The sequence below is a fragment of the Diabrotica undecimpunctata genome, chromosome 8 (genome assembly GCF_040954645.1).
Source record: "Diabrotica undecimpunctata isolate CICGRU chromosome 8, icDiaUnde3, whole genome shotgun sequence".
Classification (NCBI taxonomy): Eukaryota; Metazoa; Arthropoda; class Insecta; order Coleoptera; family Chrysomelidae; genus Diabrotica; species Diabrotica undecimpunctata.
This window is the reverse complement of record NC_092810.1, coordinates 45852614-45874550: the sequence shown is the minus strand read 5'-3', so window position 1 is coordinate 45874550 and position 21937 is coordinate 45852614. Positions and strand designations below refer to the sequence as shown.

The following is a 21937-nucleotide window of genomic DNA, read 5'->3' as shown; positions in this document are numbered from 1 at the left end:
AAAATAGTATTAAACTTGATGAAAGAACTGCACTTGGATAGCAGATAGACAGTTGTAGCGTAATGAGGTCTGAAGTAGTCGGTGCAGTCGGAACAGAAATCCAAAAGGTGGCATCAAATGCAGTTAGATGTCCTTGTCTGAATCATATTTTAAACAATTTTCTTTCAACTTCTATTAATATATCGTCCATCAGAAACACAGTGGGAACAATGAAGTCAGTAATATCATTTTTTTAACAGGTCAGCCAAGAGAAATGAAGTTCTAAAACTGAAAGTTGGACAAAATTTAACAGGTTCATACGAAACAAGATGGATTGGGCGCCATGAAAGCATAATCCAGTTCAGATCAATCATTTTACATATAATTGAAGCACTAACATCTATCTTAACATGGAGGGACCCTAAGACTGCTACACCTGCATCAACTTTCCTTAATTCTTTATGCACATCTGAGTTTCTAGTGGCAATGATGTCACTGATTGACATACTAAAATTAACATTGCCACTAAGCCGACTTCTACAAACAAAATTTCTTGGTGCTAACCTGGTGACTAAGTCTAAGGCTATTTCGAATACCACGTCGACTTTGAAAGATAAGGCGCGTCCTCACTTAAGGTAAGTACAGACCGGCCAAGAATCGCCCGGATACATGTTCTCAACACTGTTGCCAGCATGTATCCCATCAACTCGCAACAAGTTGATAGATACACGGCAACAAGGCGGCGATGTTGTGCGGCAAGACATCAAAGAATTTTGTTGAGTGTTGCATGTATCCGTGTTTTCCATTTCAAACGGAAAACATTGCTCTGTTTGGACGGTGTGGCCAACAAGTAACGTCGAATAAAAGACTAGTGAAGTATCATCTATTCGGTAATCGGTGCTTTATTTTGTGATTTGTTACAACTGGCAGGTACGTTAATAATATTAACTTCATCTAATAGTGTGGACATGTTTTTTGACGATAGCCTGGTCAATTTCGCTGTTTTTTTTTTACATTCATCTGTTATTTATCTTGTTATCTCTTTACAGCCAACATGTTATGGATCAAAGAGCAAATGTTAGAACTCATTGAAATGCTACATACGTTTCTTTCGCTATGGGACATTTCATGCCGAGAATATCGAGATAGAAATCTGAAATATGATGAAATGTCGAAGATGGCTTCGCACTTTCAAACAAATGTAAATACAATATTAAGGAAAATAAAATCTTTTAAAACTTAGATTAGCCGGGAGCGAAAGAAAATTAAGGACAAAACTAAAAGTGGAGCAGGCACCATTTCTGAAGAGAATATATGGTTTGGATACAAGATGATGATGTTTTTAAGTGAAAACAACACCTCTAGAGGTAGTCGCAGCACTATGGAGGTAGGTATTTATTTTTATTATCCCACTTTAAAAAAAAGGCGTCTAAAGACAGGGCATACATTATACACGAATTAATTTTCACTTTTATTTCGCTAAAGAAATGAAAGCCAAAAATACACGTAAATAAGAATTTATTTTACAATACCTACATAATGCAGAATATATGATCACTGATATTCGAAAGGTAGTAGAACATAAAATTAAGATTAACACTAAAAGAAACTTAGGCAAATTTATCCTGCCACGGTACTTTCCCTTTGTCTGAAATAAAGAATTGGGCTAATTTGTTCCTTACTTCTTTTGCGTCCTTCGAACTCCTTCTCAGTATGCGCTATAAATTAAGAAAACCTTCATCAGTTTCATGTCTCTATGAACCAGGTATTATTGCACCAGTTTCTAAGTCCTCACTATATACCAAGTGGTGTATATGTTTGTACCGATTTTGTATTTCGTCTTAGAAAGTTCTGTAAGGAAATGCAAGCAAGTACTACACTCTCAACTTTTTTTGGATTTAATGCAATAGGCCTTCTAAATACTCGAAAAACAGTGGCCAGCAAACCAAACACGTTCTTAATAATCCGTCGAGCTTTGCTCAACCGATAATTAAACACGCGTTTTTGGGAACCTTTTGGGTGTGTACATGGAAAGAGCTTCATAAGGTTTGTGCTTAGTACAAATACGTCATCTGCCACTAATTCAAACGGAATAACCTGTGCGTTGGATTTCTTAAGTAAGGGTGTTGGATTTGGAAGTTGAAATTCATTCCTCGTAAGCTTCTTATAAAATGTATTGGTAAACACACCGCCATCTGGCATCCGACATTGGCATATCGAATACGGTAGTCCCAATCAGCAACAGCCATCAATACGATACTAAATGTGCCATGATAGTCAAAATATATACTTCCACTGTGCTCTGGCGCTTCGATCTGCATATGGTTCCCATCAACCGGGCCAATACAGTGTGGAAAATTCCATTTTGATAGAAAACCGTTTGCAATTTGACGCCACTTGTCCTCTAATTGCGGTATCTGTAAACATCAATACAAATTATAGGCACAAAACTAATACGAATGGTTTATGAGCATATTCAGGAAAAACAAATATCTTCACTCCAATCAATTTAAATTGCTCCAAGACAAAAATATGTGGTTTATAAACAACGAAAAATATTTCTATTTTTCCTAAAAGCAAATGAATGGTTTGTTAAATTAAAGGTTAAATTAAAGCGAAAAAGTTTTTTTACTATTTAAATTTGTTGTAGGTAAACGACGAAGAAGAGAATAGCAATAATGACGACGACATGAATATATCATCCCCAGAACACACCGAGGAAAATAAAACTGAAGATGACGGTGATCCTGTTATAGCAACGAAGTCATCGAACTCTGAACCAATAAGACCTCTATCGGAAGCGTCAACTTCCAAGGCAAAGCCGTATTTCCAGAATTCTCAGTCAATAAGACCTCCGCCGAACGCGGACGCGGACGCTTCAGCATCCAAGAAGCGATTCAAAACATTAAAAAGTGATGGCATGGTTGACGAAGCTTATAATTTTATGCGAAGTCTCCAAGATGCTGTGAAATTGAAAGATGACTTTGCCGTATATGGCGAAAACGTAGCCAGTAGAATGCGCGGTGCAAATCAAAATACTCGAGCCATATCTATAGCAAAAAATCGCATAGACAACATACTTTTTTAACTAAAGATGGGAGAATTTGCTCATAATAGGGAAACTACACATCAATCAACCACTTACTATTTTTGGCAAGCGTCGCCTACATCGTCTTCAGTTTCAGTCCCATTATCTAGTCCTTCACCCCACCCGTCTCCATTACCGAACCCATCAACACATTCTGTTCATATGCCGTGGCAATCAGACTCACTAAGTGCCGTACCAGAAACTCAACACCAGCAACCACAACAGCACTTGAATGTGCAACAGTCTTAATCCACCTTATTGGCAGAATGCAGCGAATTTCTTTTACCCAAAAACATTTCTCGTTAAACCTTTTTGTAAATACTAGGCATCTACTTGTATTGAAAATACATTAATAAATAACTGCCTTGTTTCATTTCTCCTTACCTGACAATATACTTTGAGCACATCGATGATCGCTTCGTATACTTCGGGTACAATTAAGGAGATTGATTGCTTTAGGGGCAACCAAACAGAGAACTTCTTCGAAATCAGATTTTGTAAGTCTGACAAAATTGCGGAACGAACTACCATCGTTCAGGAGTAACTCCGCCATTAGGTTGTCACCATAGGTTGTCCATTTTGTAAGAACTGTCGCTGCCACCATCTTCTTTTTCGTCTCTGGGCATGGGAAACTATTATTATAAAAGCAGCACTAACACCAGCAGCCGTAGAGGGGTTCATTTTCGCCAACACTGCGTTTAATTTCAACGTTCAACTGGTTTTGGTTTGGACGCACAACACTGATGACAACACGTAGCCAGACACAAGTTGTTGTGTCCAACAAATATGTTGTCAACACCCGTCAACATGTTGCCAACAGTTGGCAACATTTTGTTGTCTGGTTTGTACATACCTTTAGTAACATAACATGTTATCAATAATGTTATTCAACATATTATCGAAATTCTACTAATCAACATGTTGCGTGTTATTTGAACAAGTTATTTGTTACCCGTCGGTGAGCGGTAAAGATGAAAGGATGTTGGCAACGTGTTGGTGCTACATGTTGGTACTGCGTCCTCACTTAATGTTTTTAATCTACTCTTCAGTTGTATTATAGGCCGGAGGCGAGTGAATACGGGACATATTTTTTGTGATTTGTTTGATATTTTTTGAGTTTTGTGGAAAAAATGGAGTGGTCAAAAACGCAACTATGCATTTAATTGATATATTTAGAGACAACAGCGTGTTTTGGGATTGCCGTCACAAAGATTATAAAAATCGGCAAGTTAAGAGTGATGCATTTACCCAGATAACGACAACGATGAAAATACGAAAAGATGCAGCAGAAAAAAAGATTCAAAGCGTAATAGGAGAATGCCAGAGGGAAGTTAAGATAAGTAAATCTCATTCAGAAGACGGAATTCATGACGTTTACGAGAGCAAGTGATTAGCGCATTTAATAGTTTGATGTTTTTAACATGTGAGAACAAGCCGCAACCCACTCTTGAATATTCGTATAAACAACTTACAAAATTTAATTCAATTATAATTATGTGGTTGTTGTATTGTTTCTTTACTCAAAAACTGAAATAATTAAAAACCTTACACGCTAGAACTACATAAGCGCACCCGCGAGAAGTACATCATTTTCGTCGGACGTGTAAAATAGACTGGACTATAAAAATGTTACATACTGCTTGTAATCCCAATGAGGACGTTCACGTTCAACACAAAAGTTATCAACATGTTATTAGAAACATGTTGCCAACAAGTTTCGTTAATATGTTACTAACTAAGGACGGGCCTATACGCAAAAAAAGTTTTAGTAAGATCTTTACCGAAGTTAAGAATTAGCAGATGAATTGGACGTTAAAGTGAAGTTACCTAGATGTGTGGGTAGACAGACTAAGAGATCCAATGATCCAGGTGGCTCAGAAGAATAAAATGGGCGTTTAATTTACATTTCATTATTTTTTAGTCAGTAAGGATACAATAGAGTGATGATTAAGAAGAGTGAAGACTGGGCTGAGGACAAGGAATGGGAAACCCGACTCACGGTTCTTTGCCTCCTTCATATTCACCGGGACATTGAAGTAGACACTGAAAAAGTAATAGAGCGATTTGCCCATAAGCGAGTCAAACGAGTCGAATTTGTTATATTAATTTTTGTACTAGACAAATAAAGTAACTTGACCATTATTATTCTCCTTTTATTTATGCTATTTTAATTTCATAAACTAAACTACATTTCTTTCTTTGCACTTGTTGAACTTAATGTGATTTTAGGTTAAAATTTGCTGATTTTTCGTTGCTAGACAAATAAAAATACTTTAATAACGATAAGTTTTGAATGTCTTGATGGCACTCAAAAATGTGTGAAAAGTGCCTTAAAACTCACCATTTTAACACTAATTTTAAAAAAATTTCCCTGGCCCCCGTTAACCGCATCTTACCCTCCCCCAAAGTTCATGCCCCTCCCCCCCCCCCCCCCGAAAATCGGTTCTGGATCCGCCGTTGCTTCAAATACGCACTTTTTAATTTTTATTTGAGCCTTATAGCCTAAGATCCCACTGCAGGATCACTACGTTCATAACGTAGTTCATCAAACTCACATTTCTACATACATTTAAAATTAGGAGAGCGCATTGATAATAGGTTGCCAGTCAAAAAATGAACGCAAATATTTTTAATTTAAAATAGTACTTAATTTTTGACAAAAATGTTATTTCGTTCAGTTATTTTTTACATAAAATACGGTGCTCATGACGTATATGCATGTTTTTTATATCAAATTAAAGCTAATTTTTTTAATATAATGATATAAGTTTGCCTGTGAAAAAATAGTCCAAAATACGGGTTGCTAGCTGTCAAAAACGCAAGGTATCAAAGATAAAATAAAAGACATGCGCTCAATGCTACTGGTTTGAAGTGTTACAAACATTTTTTGTATTTTCAGAACGATTTCCGAAGTGGAAATTGAAACAAACGTACTTTAACCTTTAATTGTGACTTGTTCCCATTTAAATAGTAATTGCGCTTATGATATAATGGACTTTTTTGGACAGCCTATGTCAAACGCCAAATCGCTCAAATTGCTATCAACGGATTTAAGGTGACGGGGATATACCGCCTTAACGGGCATTTATATATAATGAAGAGGCGAACAAAAAACCATCATGTTCTTTGTATTAAACCGGTGACATCTTCTGCAGCACAGGCAGTCGAATCGTCAACATCTTTGGGGTTGACTTCACCAACATGTCGCACATCGCCAGAAATTAGCTCCTCGAACGCAACAAGTCCATTCGACATATGTCATGTAACGAAAATAAAAAAGAGGGCCTCAACTAGTGGGTTGAAAGATTGTTAGTCTAGTCATTACTGCTTCGCTCCACAAGACACAACTATTTGAAACCCAAAAATATCGAGAAGATAAAGAAACTCGGCGTGGTCAAGGTCAAAAGAGCAGCCGTGGTCGCGGTTCCATCCATCTCTTAGGGAAAAGGAAAGCAACTAGTAAAAAGGAAACTTGATTTCAAGAAAGAATATGATTATCTATCTAGCAGTAGTAAAGAAGACGAAAATCGGATTGATGGGAGTAATTCCCATGCAGGAGCTGAAAAAGACATATAGGAGAAAGGGGGGAATGGTGGCCGCTGGGGTAACGGTAGCCATGAAATATTTACGTTTACGGCCTAATATTATTTCGCGTTTAATACCTGTTGCGCCATCTAACAGTGTTTCGTACTGTACCTAAAGCAATGACGATGTTTTACCGGCAAAGAAGGAATTTTTGAAAATGTCATATTTTGTTGGAGTTGATGTATTAGTGCAAGATTTTTAAAGGTATGTAGAAGTATGTAATTAAGTTTATTTAGCTGCATAATTGGTACCCATTAATGATTATGAGTCGATCAGTATAAATATGTATTTTGGGGTTATAATCGCCACGGGGCTGGAGGTAATGCTGGCCGGCCACTATTACACCAAATTGTATTTATATAGTACAGAGTATTTCTTTATAAATTCGTATATTTCAGATGCCTCGAGTTTACAAGAGAAAAAGTGACAAAGCACGATGGAATGCTGAGCAACTTAGTGCAACAATAAATGCAGTAAATAATGGCAGAAGCGTCCATGAAGTTGCAAGAAGTTTTGCAATTCCCATATCTGCAATTCAACTATGACTAAAAAAAATGATACAACAGCTGCTTCTTTAGGTCGTAATTCTGTATTTACCAAAGAAGAAGAAGTTTTGACAAAGCAGGTCATAAAGTTATCAAAACATTTTTATGGGATAACTTCCACAGAAATAAAAAAATGTGCCTATAAATACGCTGAAGAAAAAAATTTACATCAGCCATTTTCCAAAGAAAAAGAAATTGCTGGAAGAGACTGGCTTGACGGCTTCCTTAAAAGAAATCCAACTATTCGATTAAGAAAACCGGAGACGACAAGTATTAACCGCATATCTGCGTTTAACAAAACTGAAGTAAACCTATTTTTCTCTAATTTAAAATCCATATTGGATAAATATAAATTTTCGGCATCCAAAATATATAATGCAAACGAGACAGGCATAACAACCGTCCAAACCCCGGAAAAATAAAAGAGAGAGTCGGATTTATTACAAGCGCAGAAAGGGATCAAACAACAACCATTATGTGCTGCATAAGTGCCTCAGGAACATATATTCCACCTTTGTTATTTATTCCCGCAAAAGGATGAAACCAGAGTTAAAGAAAAATGGGCCACCTGGTGCAGTCTACTGCTGCTCGGATAATGGGTGGATAAATGAGCAAATATTTCTCGAATGGCTCCAGCATTTTTACAGTGTTGTAAAACCTTCAAAGGAGGATCCAGTTTTGTTAATCGTCGACAATCACAGTAGCCACTGTACATTAGAGACATGTAATTTCTGTAAAGAACGATGAATTATTATGTTAACCATACCCCCGCACACATCGCATAGACTCCAACCGCTGGATGTAACTTTTTATTCATCGTTAAAATCAGCGGATAACATTGAATGTGGCAATTATCTTCGAAGTCATCCTCATGAGCGTATCACGACATTTGAAATAGCTGAAATATTTAAAAATTCATACGATCGCTTAGCCACACCAGTCAAAGCTATTAAAGGTTTTGAGAATACAGGAATATTTCCATATAATACTGAAAATTTTACCGATGAAGACTTTGCTCCAGGTGACTCATTCATACACAATAAAAAGATACTAGACCAAGAGAAAAAAAGTGGATTAGATAAGGAGAAGAATAATAAGGAAGTTAAGAGGAATAAAGAAAGATCGACAAATAACAAAAAGTTTGAAGTATCTTTTGTTGACACAATTCAACTACCAAGACGATCAAAAGATGACTCAGTTGGAAATAAAAGATCCAACCACAAAAGCAACAGAAAGCAACATTTCGAAATAATGACATCAACACCAATGAAGTTACTTCTAGAAGAAAAACAGCGGAAGAAGGAAGAGCAAATGAGAAATAAAGCCAGCAAAGGAACCAAACGAAAAATAGGCATCGAAGAGTCCAGTCCTCCGCGAATAGTTCCAAAAAGAAATTGTATAAGAACACAGAAGATCACAGAAGATATATCATTAGAAGATGAGGATTATGACGATGACCGTGATAGGGACGTTAACGAAGATATTTGCACAATTTGTGGCAGTGGCCACTTTTACCCCTCGGCAACGGGTAAATATGGCCACCAGCAGAAGTCTGAAAAACCGTTTTAATTTTTTTTTGTTCTGTTTAAAAATTTTTCGTAAATAGAGTTTGAAGTACTAAGGTTTGAAGTTTTATTTACGTTAACAGTATAATTTTTAAAGCCATGTAGCAGTATAAATAAACCAAAATGCTTAGGCGGCCACTATTCCCCCCTTTCCCCTACATCTGTAACTTTTTTGGTAGACGAAAAATTTTCAAAATTGTAGTTAAATGTTTCCTTTCATTTCTTTGATTTTGTTGAATTTGGTTCAATTAAAATAATATTTCTAACTTTGATTGTGTTTTATTTAGCTGTATCATCGTTTTGACTCATGTTCATTGCCAATTAGAATATTTTATAGGGGGTCCGAATTAGGTAGGTACCGATTTTTCTACAATGATTATGTGCGACAAAATGAAGTATACCTACAACCGACATGGAATGCTCATTAATGTGAATTTCAGAGTCCACCTATTTTAAAAAAATTAAAAACAAAATGAAGGTCCAGTTTTGGGTAGTTTCCTAAGCACATTCAACATCTTAAGCAATTTTAGTTCTACCCGAATTTTTCCAAGACTATGATACAAATATAGATACAAATTTTTTTACTATTTTGACTGGACTGGATACAAATAATCAAACTATCCTCTGACTCTGACTATAATTTCTACTCTTACCATAGAATACACCATCCCAACCTCTTACTTGCTCTTACTCATGTGGTCGTGGTCGTCGTGGCCTTCGGTTCGGTCACAGAATACTAGTGATTAGTATTCTGTGTTCTGTGGTTCGGTCTTGTCTTGTCTCACTGTGTTTGGTGTCAGGTGTCAGTGTTACACGTCATCGTCATGTCGTGGTTAGATCAAAGAATATAGACGCTTAGCGTCTATCTTCTTTGGTTAGATTATTAATATTAATGAAATCAAAATGAAATGATTATAATATGGCTCAAATAAAATAATTTGCTCGTAGAAAAATATACCATTTAATGTTATTTCATGATTTCAATAATCAAAACTCTATTGATAACAAATATCTTTGGAATTTGCGTTTTTATTTTAGGTTAAACAATATTTTGTATCATATCACTAGATGAAAGTTCAAAGTTCATTAAGGTATATGGATAGTGCTCTACTGGTGCTACACTTGATATTAAACTTGGAAATTTGAACTGTTTTTAAATTTTAATAGAAAAGTTTGTTAGACAGTAAAGTTTATATATTTGATGCATCTGTAAATGAACATTTAGAAAATGGCTGTACTCCTTGAAAGCTTTAGAGATGGTGTAAAAACGATAACACTAAACCGCCCTAAAAAGAAAAATGCTCTCAACAGAGAGATGTACCTCAGAATTGCAGAGATATTCAATGAAGATGCGAAAAATGATGAAATTGTGGTAACCATTTTAACAGGTGTAGGAGATTATTTTACAAGTGGAAATGATTTATCCAGCGCCAGCATAACTTTGGATCCAGACGAAGCGATAAAACCGGTCGAAGATATGGTACAAGCCTTTATAAACTACCCAAAATTGATTATTTGTGTTGTCAATGGAATTGCAATTGGTATTGGAGCCACTATAATTACTTTGTGTGATATTGTCTATGCTAGTGACAAAGCAGCCTTTGATACTCCCTTTTTAAAGTTGGGATTATGTGTAGAAGGAACATCAAGTTTAAATTTTCCATTAATTTTAGGTATGGTTATATTTTTATTAAAATCAGACATTATTTTTTTATAAATAATATGTTGAAAACTTTACTTTAGAGGTCCTTTAGGTTTCAGATTGGTTATCTCCAAAAATTTCCAATTCACAGATTGTAGAGTTGACTTTTATTTGTATTTATATCTCATATTTTAATTAGTTACTTAAATCAAGTTATTTTCATTTCATTTCAACATATTTTTGTCTTTCATTCCCAATAAATTTGGGAACAAATAAGAACATTAGTAACTTTAAATAGTTATTTAAGTCAATATTAAGCAGTTGATGTCCAACCATCAATAAATAGTAAAAATAATGTGTATGACATAATTCGTAAATAATTTAGTTTGTCATTTTAATTATAATTTTCATGTCTTCTATTAAGAAATACCTATTTTGTCATCAGTTCTTCATAATTTCTGTTACACAAACTGTAGCAAGCAATAACAATTTTATTTTACTCTTTTATAAAAGTTTTAATAAAATTGTAAACATACAGTTGATGGCTATAAACTATTTGCTGGAATGCATTGTAGTATCTTTCAATATAGTTAATGGTTTTTAGCAAATTTGTCCAAAACTGTCATATAAATTCTATCTTCCTATAAAATATGACAGTTCCACATAATTATTTCTTTATCATCCAATAATAATCATCTTCATACAAATTTATTACATGCATACATACATAATAGTTCCTCTTCTACTGTTAGGTGTTGAGTGAGAAATTTATTAATGGGCCCAATTGTGGAGGTGCAGATCAACAACCTATGAGATATGAGATATAGAGTTGTCAAGATACAAGCAATGTCTGACTGATATTATAAAAAAAATGTATCTATTCTAAGTTATATTACACTATTTATGTTGCTTGTTAGCAATATCCTTTATATATATTGTTTTGATTATTGGGTTTGTTTGCCCAGTTGTCCTGTTTATAATTATTATAATTTATGATTATTGTATTTTTTTTAAATGTGTTATTCTCTAACTAAATGAAACAAGCATGTATTCGCATAGTTATTGGGAAATGTTACATTGCATTTAAAATTCCATCCATCCTATGGTTTCGAGCCCTGGCCACCCTCATCAAATCTCCATTAATTGTCCATCATGATCAATTTCCAAGGAGATTTCTGGCTTACTTATCCACATCATTCTCCCATTACTTTCTCTGTCTTCCAATAGGTCTCTTCCCCTATATTCTTTCATTCAACAGTTTTTTTGGAAGCCTGTTATATTATATATTTAATAATTGTATAGGAGTCTCCACCTGTGGCATTTAAAATTGCTTTTTTAAAGTCAGATAACACACTTAACGGGTCAACTCTCTAATAAGGTTTGTCAATTTTTTTTTAAATTATTTCATTAATAAAATTTCATTTTCAATCAAATAAATATGTGGTGTATTATAAAAATCTAATAAAATATGTCTGGAATCACTTTCAATGTTCCATCCAAAAATCATTGCTTAGGAGGCAAAACATAAATTTGGGGAAAGAAATGGCTTATAAAAGTGGTACTCAATGTTTTTGGTCACATTTATATTTAAATAGAGAAGTAAGTAATTAACATCTTTTTAGCCAAATGAGTCTTGAAGCATTGAATTCCATCATTTTTCCCCTTAAATGGAAGAACTGAAATATCTATTCTTTTTTTTTTTCTTATGAGATTTATAATTTATTTCATGTTTTCGCATGTATTTAGACAGTTATTAGTTTTCTCACTGTACAACTGCAGCAGGTGACCTGAAGCATTCTTGGGTTAATCTAGGGATCTCTGTTACTTTGGTTTTTCCTAAATCAGTTATGTTGTCTATCTCAATTTGAACTTATATCATTTGTTCATCTTATAAAATTAACTGTGTGGAAAGTAAACTATTAAAATTGCATTGTTAGTCGCTATGCTAAGTATGCACATTCAAAAAGTACATATTGCATTTTTACAGTTTTATAATTTAATTAGGTAATACACATATTACGTAATATAAATATTTCTAAATTTTCTTTAAAAAATTCTAATTACTATTTAAATGGGAATAAGCCACAATTAAAGGTTAAAGTATGTTTATTGATGTTTCAATTTCCACTTTGGAAATCGTTCTCAAAATACAAAGAATGTTTGTATTTTGAGAATGATTTCTGAGGTGGAAATTGAAACGTCAATAAACATACTGTAACCTTTAATTGTGGCTTATTCCCATTTAAATAGTAATTAATCTAACATTCCACAAGAAAATAGCTTCAGAACAATATTAAAAAATTCTAATTCTAATTTTTAGTTTACCAGTACTTATAAATACAAAGTACCACCTGTACTTATAAATGTAATTCATTGTACTCACAATAATTCTAATTGAAAAAATTATTATGCTCATAAAAAATTGTTGTTATTAGATAATTTAAATAATATAATTACAAATTACAATTCTTACATAAGTAAGTATATTTGACATGAATTAAATTTAAAAATTTCTCAGATTACTAGGAAAGAAAAAAGATCATCATAAAAGTACAATTACAAATTACAGAAAAAAAAGTAATTATTATTGCTAATTACTCAGCTCTGATATCAAGTAATTAGAAATTTATTCATTTATGAGCAGTATCCATCAGTAATAATGTTTGTGCTATAAAAGTTTATTAAGTATGTTATACTTAATTTATGACACATTTCTTGTTAGTCTAGTTAAAAAAAAAAACAAAATCAGGATGTCCTACTCTTTTAAAACAGCATTTTTTTTTAATGGCAAGAAAATAGCTAGAATAATTTTAAAACAGTTAATACAATAGTTTTTACTTAAAAATACCTACTGTAAACAGTATATTTCTTGTTTCAGTCCTTGTGTTAATTTAAATGTCTATGTAGGCAAGGCGAAAAGCTTGGGTTCATTCAGAAAAATAGTGCCACGATAATTTTTGACATAATCACTTTCATGAGATACCCTAAAATAAGATAAAGAGGTCACCCAATTAAAAAAAAAAATATTTTTAAAACAAATATGTAACAATAAATTGTTCAGCTCGGACAAATTTTTTAGATCATTTTGAACAAAATAGATTTCTTGTAGTTTTTCTGTAAACTTGATCGTTTTCGAGTTATAAATAATTTAAAACTGAGAAAAACACAAAATTATGATGTTCAAGGCTCAAAAACATAAGTAAAAAACATAATAATGTTTAATTAACAAATATAAGTAAAAAAAAATTCTAATAATGTTTTTACCTGTATTTTTGAGTCTTGAATATCGTAATTTTGCGTTTTTCTCAGTTTTAAATTATTTATACCTCGAAAACGATCAAGTTTACAGGAAAAGTACTACAGACTTATTTTGTTCAGAATGATCCAAAGAATTAAAAAAAAAATTGTCTCCGTCAAACAAATTTATTGTTACAATTTGTTTAAAAAAATTTGCACAATTTTTCGCCTGGGCGACTCTTGAACCTTAGTTTGGGGTATCTCATGAAAGTGATCATGCAAACAAATTTCATGAGAATATTTTTCCGAACTAAACTCGAGCTTTTTGCCTTGTCTAATGAGCTAAGTAATTTCTATATGATTTTGTTTTTGTTTATTTTTTACATTATTTTTAATAATTTGATAATCTTTGTTAAAATTACTAGTTTTTTCATTGTTTAGAACATTCGATTTCATTTTATTGTCTAACATCGCATTTAACACGTTAAGCGCCAAGAGAAGCAAGTGTGCATGTCATACACTGAACTTACTGGCGTCACGAGAAGACTATCAACGTCATACCCTTAGTATATTTCACTCTGCGTGATAGAATAACATACCCATTAATTTATATAATTCAAAACGATTACGCGAAAATAAGATAAATTTGCACCTTACTTTGTTTTCCTATAATGGATTTTTTGACCAATACAAACACAACTTTGGCAATCTTTGCAATTCTATCCAGACAAGAATGGCCAAAAATGTCTTTATTTCTTCGGTATTTGTATCTACCCACTTATGAATTCTGGCTTTCGGACAGTGACCAGCTATATTCGACTTCTGATGTGCATATCGATTGGTTTCTTGCACAATCCACTCAGTAATATCGTCATTCACAAATAGTTGAAAATAGTCGAGGAGTTTTTTTATTATACATCTCAAAAAACTCAGCTTTGATACCCAAGTCTTGAACACTCAATATAATATTTTATTGTAAAGTTCTGACCAGTATCTCATCAATAACGACATTCACTCCTGGAGTAAAGTATCTTAATAATGTGTCGTCGTTCAATAATTGCAAGATATTTCTAAGTGGTGCAAATTTATCTTATTTTCGCCGCTTCTCCCTTATCCCTTTATCATCAAATCGCAAAACTTTTAAAACAAATATACAAATATTTTTCTGCTCATGGTACCAACTTAGATAGCCCTGTTAAATGCTTTTCACCACAAATCATGGTAGTTCGGCTTAGTATCCGCATTTACACCCATCAAAATTAAAATACCGGTAATTCAAATTTGTCGATTTTCTCCACATTCTTCCTTTTAGCCTTCTCATTAGTGGGGCGGATAATTACGTCTATTGTGTCATCGTGGAGAAATTTTAAAAGTGACTTTGTAATAGAAGTAACGATACCTTCATTACAAAGTCCTTCTCATTCTTGGAGGGTGAGCCAAATATATGTTCTACCTGTTTTATTCACATACTGATGCACCTCCGAATTGTCATTCTGAGAATCATCAATTTAAAAATCTTTGTTGTGGTAAAATACAATCTTCTGTTTCGCCTACATCGGAATCATTATCGTCATATTCAATGTCTGAATCACTAGCACCATTCTGTATCTTTTCTATTTCTAATTCCAACTCGCATTCTGACAAATACTTGGGATACAACTTTTAAATAAATTCAAGCCAACGAGAAATTATCTAGAAAGCTTTAGAAAAAAATTTTACCAAGGGTGGACATTTTTTGCCCACACACACGTAACTTAAGATATTACTTTGATTTTCAAAAATATCGGTAGAACCAAATTAACGATCGATAAAGGGTCGTCTTTTTAACAATAAATAATGTTTGGAAAATTTTGGAACACGTAATAAATATTACAAGGGATTATGCATTAGGTGGACATTTTTTACCCACCCTTGGGCGTTTAAGGGTTAACACCTTCCAATATTTTTTGCTTAAACTTGAAAAACAGTTTACACATGTTAGGATACATTAAAATATAGTTTTCCGCTGTTACCAGAGGCGTGCTGTAAGAATAGATACTTTCTTTTTCCCCCTCACAATCTACGCCCCTGTCGTAAGAATCATTTCAGCAAGTCTTTTTGTTTTTTCTTTACTTTTTACGTAAATATCATCCTTGTATCTCAATGCGATAGAGTAAGTAGTTTTCAAGTTATTTGCGTTTGAAGGTAATGTTTAAAATACATAATCCTATTTTTTGCTTATTTCACGTGGGTGTCTTTAATAATTTAACCAAGTTGCTGATAAATGTTGTTAATTCTAATCGTAAATTTTCATGAATCTTTAATAGTTATATTTTTTTCAACTCTTGGAATTATGAAATCACTTTCAGAAAATATCAGCTGTATAAATTGATATGATTGATTGTGTGTACATAACAAATGCATTTTTTTTCGAATGCATTTTAAGTTATGTACACTCAACAAACGGGTCTATAAAAAATACACGTTTTTTAAAGGCCTCATCTATGTGTGTGAATTTTTTGACATTTTTAAATTGATAGTAGTCCACCGAAAAAATATAAAGACGAAAAATGACGTTTATAGGGCTAGGGCGAATGAGTAGCGGGGTTAGTCTTAGTTTTTTAATCACATAAAGCGTAAAAAAGATTCAGGTTGTATCAATTTTAATAAATATGATTGACCCTGCAAAGGCCCTTAATAACTTTAAAAAAAAATGTTTTTTGAGGTCTAAAGGAGTTTCGCCTAATTTTTGAATGTCCTAAAAGACTCTGTTACTTCAAATTATATATAACCTATAAAAAAAACCTTCATTTCATCTATTTGAAGCCTATAAACTGGAGAAAATCCCCAAAAAAAACTAAAAAACAGTTTTTTGGATTTTTGAAGGTGACGCACTTGACAGAAAATCTGAAAAATCAGAAATATAGTTTTTGATTAAATATACAAAATAGAAAAAAACTAGACCTGCAGCCTTCTCCAAACAAAAGGTAATATATGCTTTTTTCAAAAAAAACTTTTGTAAAAGCCTCAACTATGCTTCTAAATTTTTAAAAATTTTGATTGCAACTCCGAAAAAAAAATTTTTTAATTAAAAAATGACGTTTTGTTGGTAGGGAGAGGGGGGTGACGGCTTGAAATTGCCCTGAGTCTAATTTTTTAATTACATAGAACGTAAAAAAATGGAAAAAATTGAATTCTGGGAGTGAGAGCATTTTACCTTTTACCTTTTGGTAACTTTATGTACAAAGATTCACCAAATGAAGATGTTATGTTATAATGGATCGTATGCTTTTATATTTTTTTATATGCTTTTTTCAAAAAAAACTTTTGTAAAAGCCTCAACTATGTTTCTGAATTTTTAAAAATTTTTGATTGCAACTCGCCGAAAAAAAAAATTAATTAAAAAATGACGTTTTCTTGGTAGTGAGAGGGGGGTGACGGCTTGAAATTGCTCTTAGTCTAATTTTTTAATTACATAGAACGTAAAAAAATGAAAACAAATGAATTCTGGGAGTGAGAGCATTTTACCTTTTACCTTTTGGTAACTTTATGTACAAAGATTCACCAAATGAAGATGTTATGTTATAATGGATCGTATGCTTTTATATTTTTTTATATGCTTTTTTCAAAAAAAAAACTTTTGTAAAAGCCTCAACTATGCTTCTGAATTTTTAAAAATTTTTGATTGCAACTCACCGAAAAAAAAAAAAATTAATTAAAAAAAAGACGTTTTGTTGGTAGGGAGGGGGGGGTTGACGGCTTGAAATTGCTCTTGGTCTAATTTTTTTAATTACATAGAACGTAAAAAAATGAAAAAAAATTTAATTAAAAAATGACGTTTTGTTGGTAGTGAGAGGGGGGTGACGGCTTGAAATTGCTCTTAGTCTAATTTTTTAATTACATAGAACGTAAAAAAATGAAAAAAAAAATGAATTCTGGGAGTGAGAGCATTTTACCTTTTACCTTTTGGTAACTTTATGTACAAAGATTCACCAAATGAAGATGTTATGTTATAATGGATCGTATGCTTTTATATTTTTTTATATGCTTTTTTCAAAAAAAAACTTTTGTAAAAGCCTCAACTATGCTTCTGAATTTTTAAAAATTTTTGATTGCAACTCACCGAAAAAAAAAAAAAAAAATTAATTAAAAAAAAGACGTTTTGTTGGTAGGGAGGGGGGGTTGACGGCTTGAAATTGCTCTTGGTCTAATTTTTTTAATTACATAGAACGTAAAAAAATGAAAAAAAATTTAATTAAAAAATGACGTTTTGTTGGTAGTGAGAGGGGGGTGACGGCTTGAAATTGCTCTTAGTCTAATTTTTTAATTACATAGAACGTAAAAAAATGAAAAAAAAATGAATTCTGGGAGTGAGAGCATTTTACCTTTTACCTTTTGGTAACTTTATGTACAAAGATTCACCAAATGAAGATGTTATGTTATAATGGATCGTATGCTTTTATATTTTTTTATATGCTTTTTTCAAAAAAAAACTTTTGTAAAAGCCTCAACTATGCTTCTGAATTTTTAAAAATTTTTGATTGCAACTCACCGAAAAAAAAAAAATTAATTAAAAAAAAGACGTTTTGTTGGTAGTGAGAGGGGGGTGGCGGCTTGAAATTGCTCTTAGTCTAATTTTTTAATTACATAGAACGTAAAAAAATGAAAAAAAAATGAATTCTGGGAGTGAGAGCATTTTACCTTTTACCTTTTGGTAACTTTATGTACAAAGATTCACCAAATGAAGATGTTATGTTATAATGGATCGTATGCTTTTATATTTTTTTATATGCTTTTTTCAAAAAAAAACTTTTGTAAAAGCCTCAACTATGCTTCTGAATTTTTAAAAATTTTTGATTGCAACTCACCGAAAAAAAAAAAATTAATTAAAAAAAAGACGTTTTGTTGGTAGTGAGAGGGGGGTGACGGCTTGAAATTGCTCTTAGTCTAATTTTTTAATTACATAGAACGTAAAAAAATGAAAAAAAAATGAATTCTGGGAGTGAGAGCATTTTACCTTTTACCTTTTGGTAACTTTATGTACAAAGATTCACCAAATGAAGATGTTATGTTATAATGGATCGTATGCTTTTATATTTTTTTATATGCTTTTTTCAAAAAAAACTTTTGTAAAAGCCTCAACTATGCTTCTGAATTTTTAAAAATTTTTGATTGCAACTCGCCGAAAAAAAAATTTAATTAAAAAATGACGTTTTGTTGGTAGTGAGAGGGGGGTGACGGCTTGAAATTGCTCTTAGTCTAATTTTTTCATTACATAGAACGTAAAAAAATGAAAAAAATTGAATTCTGGGAGTGAGAACATTTTCCCTTTTACCTTTTGGTAACTTTATGTACAAAGATTCACCAAATGAAGATGTTATGTTATAATGGATCGTTTATTTCGAATGAGTATTTTTGCCCAAAACTAGAGCCTTTATATAAATTTTTCAATTTGTTTTGAATAACTAATACTACAATTTAATTTTTTTATTTTAGGTAGAAGCTTAGCTTCAGAAGTTTTATTCTTAAATAGGAGGTTGACAGCACAAGAAGCACTTCACTATGGTTTAGTATCAAGAATTATACCCCACAATGATATTAACAGATACATAAATGATTTGCATAAATATGGAAAACTTGCAGTTGGCACTGTCAAGAGAAATAAAGCTGCTATCATGGCCAACTTTAGGCAACAATTCACTGAATGCAATAAAAGAGAATTGGGGGTATTGAAGGAATGTGTTACTTCTGAAGATTTTGCCAACAGTATGGCTCAGTGGTTCGCTAGTAGAAGTAAACTGTGATGAAATTATTTTCGCAATGAACATAATTTCTGATTTTCAATAATTTAAATGGAAATTTTAAAAATCCTATTATTTTACTGTAGTAGTAAATCAATTTAAATCCAAGATCTACCGATCAATAATGTTTTTTGAAAAATATAATTAGATATTGCACGTATTAAGCCAAAGCCTACATTTGAATAATATATATGTACACAAACTATGAATATTATATGTCCCAAACCCTTCTTTCAGTGCGTCACTAATTTTGACGTCATATAGGATTTCAAGAATGTCGAGAATTATTGCATGAAATTTTAGTTAAATCTGACAGTTAAAGGATCGTAATCGGCTAAATGTGAAAAGATTATTTTTTAAAAATGTGGAGTAAAAATTTTAAGAATTTAATTTTTTTTTTAATTTACATATTAGAGGTGCCGTCCTGTATAAAAATTTTTATTGTGCATTATATTGGAACGGCAGTTCCTATTCTATACATTCCAAGGAAAGTGCTTAATTAGCTAAGATTTATTTATGTATTTATTATTATTTATTACAAACACTATGGCTAAAATGTATAGTATTTAAACTACTAATATGAATATTTTTTAGAATAATTTAAAACTTACTTCACGAACGGCAGAAATTGGTAATAAAGTTGTCCCAGACTCTTTTTCTAATTGAAAATAATTTAATAATTTAAATATTAGTCTTTGTTCATTCTCATTATATCTCGGCATATTTAAAATATTTTTATGACAAATACAAAATTAAATTTTCACTGTAAAATGTCTGAAAATACTATCCTGGAATGACAATTTTCATTTTATCAGTTGACATTGTCAAAGTACTGTCACTATCGAGACCATCTGCGTCAAATTATATTTATGCATATCATTGATTGGATATCTATTTAGCGTATTCTAAACTCCAACCAATTATATATCCGTAAGTAGAATTCGCTTTAATATGCAAATATCCGTGAACGATATATAATTTTCTAAGTTCTATGTATAATAATCACAGACTCACGTTTTTTTCTGTCACTTCTAGCTTAATGCGTTAGAGAGAATTCGATAAACTGTGACGCACTGAAAGAAGGGTTTGGGATGAACTATACAACCTAATCCTAATGTCAATTGATAGATTGCAAATAATTATGTAATTTTCTTACATTTAAATAAATGTTTTATTTTATTATCACTTTTTTTGTTAATTTATAAATTTCCTTTGAAATATAATTACATATGTCAAAAGTATTTTGGGTTATTCCTAACAAGTAAAGGAGGTTTATGAAGAAATCAGCATAACACAAGGGTATAACTTATTAAAGTCATATTAAAGTCATCGAAAAAAAAACGTAGTTAAATCGGGCCTTATAATTAGCCTTCCTTCCTTTGGATGGTTAGTCACTTCCACACACAAATACTTCATAATAAATGTAAATAAATATAATCGGTTCACTGATCCCAGTCCCAACTGTCTAGTAAATGTATTAATTAATTACTTTTTGCTACGTTGGTTAAATTTTTAGCGACTGGTAGTGGCTGGAAATTACTATACGACAAAAATACGTGTTTATAGCCAATATTTAAACAAAAAATATTCAAATGCACTTTATTAACAAAATTAATCTGCATCAATTAAAATAAAAGTTTACTTTTGAAATTTTATAGTTTTTTATAGATTAGTATTTACAAATGAAAAGTTTTTAATGAATATTTTTTTTTATTTTCCAAGATTTGCAATCTGTCCTGTTTGGACAATAATCAAATTTGATAATTCAAACAGAGAAATTAACATGATCGAAGAATACCTGCCAGTGCTGGTACCTTCCTTATTAAATTTAACTAAAATTAATATTTAAAAACAAAATTTTCTTATATTCTAAACAATTTAGTTATTAAAATTTATCTTGGAAGTCCAAGGGTTTGTGTCTCTTAAGTATTCTCACTTCCCTGCTGTTTTCGAGTAGGTTTACCGCACTAGAATTTGTGTGAATTTCTAACTGCTTTAAATGCCCATTATTACACTTTTTTATTTCTTCGCGCACAACACTCACTGAGAGATCACGGTGTATGACTTCATTAGGAACGTAGTATGGTGCATTAACAATCTGCCTAAGGACCTTCGATTGTAACCTCTGCAGGATTTCAATATTGGATTCTGTTGCACACCCCCACAGTTGAATGCCCTAGATCTAGAGTGGTTTTAGAATTACTTTATTCACTACTAATTTATTTTCTAGTGATAGTTCAGATCTTCTTTCAAGTAGCCAGTTAAGTTGTCTTAATTTTAATCCAAGTTGTTTTCGTTTATTGAAGATGTGGTTTCTCCAAGTAAATCGTCTATCAAGATGAATACCAAGGTATTTTGCACTATCGGATTGTGGTATATCTTGATTGTTTAGCTTTACAGGTGGACATGTCAGACGTTTAGTTGTAAAAGTTACATGGTTTGATTTACTTTCATTATTGATTCGCCATTTTCTTAACCACATCTGAATGGTGTTTAAGTGGACTTGTAACCTGCTA

At 32.1% G+C, this 21937-nt stretch overlaps 1 protein-coding gene across 1 annotated transcript; it reads left to right on the top strand.

The window, feature by feature from the left end:
- The first annotated feature begins 9667 nt into the window (after window positions 1–9667).
- On the top strand, window positions 9668–20606 carry LOC140447508 (enoyl-CoA delta isomerase 2-like). The gene is made up of 2 exons (XM_072540198.1): window positions 9668–10435; window positions 19117–20606. The coding sequence occupies exons 1-2, from the start codon at window positions 9991–9993 to the stop codon at window positions 19422–19424; spliced, it is 753 nt and encodes a 250-aa protein (XP_072396299.1). The 5' UTR covers window positions 9668–9990; the 3' UTR covers window positions 19425–20606.
- The last annotated feature ends 1331 nt before the right edge of the window (window positions 20607–21937 follow it).

Bases quoted from the DNA above. Each gene is read 5' to 3' on its own strand.
- LOC140447508 (XM_072540198.1), top strand. From the start codon at position 9,991: ATGGCTGTACTCCTTGAAAGCTTTAGAGATGGTGTAAAAACGATAACA. The intron at 10,436-19,116 runs GTATGGTTATAT...TTTTTATTTTAG, and splicing joins AAATTTTCCATTAATTTTAG to GTAGAAGCTTAGCTTCAGAA.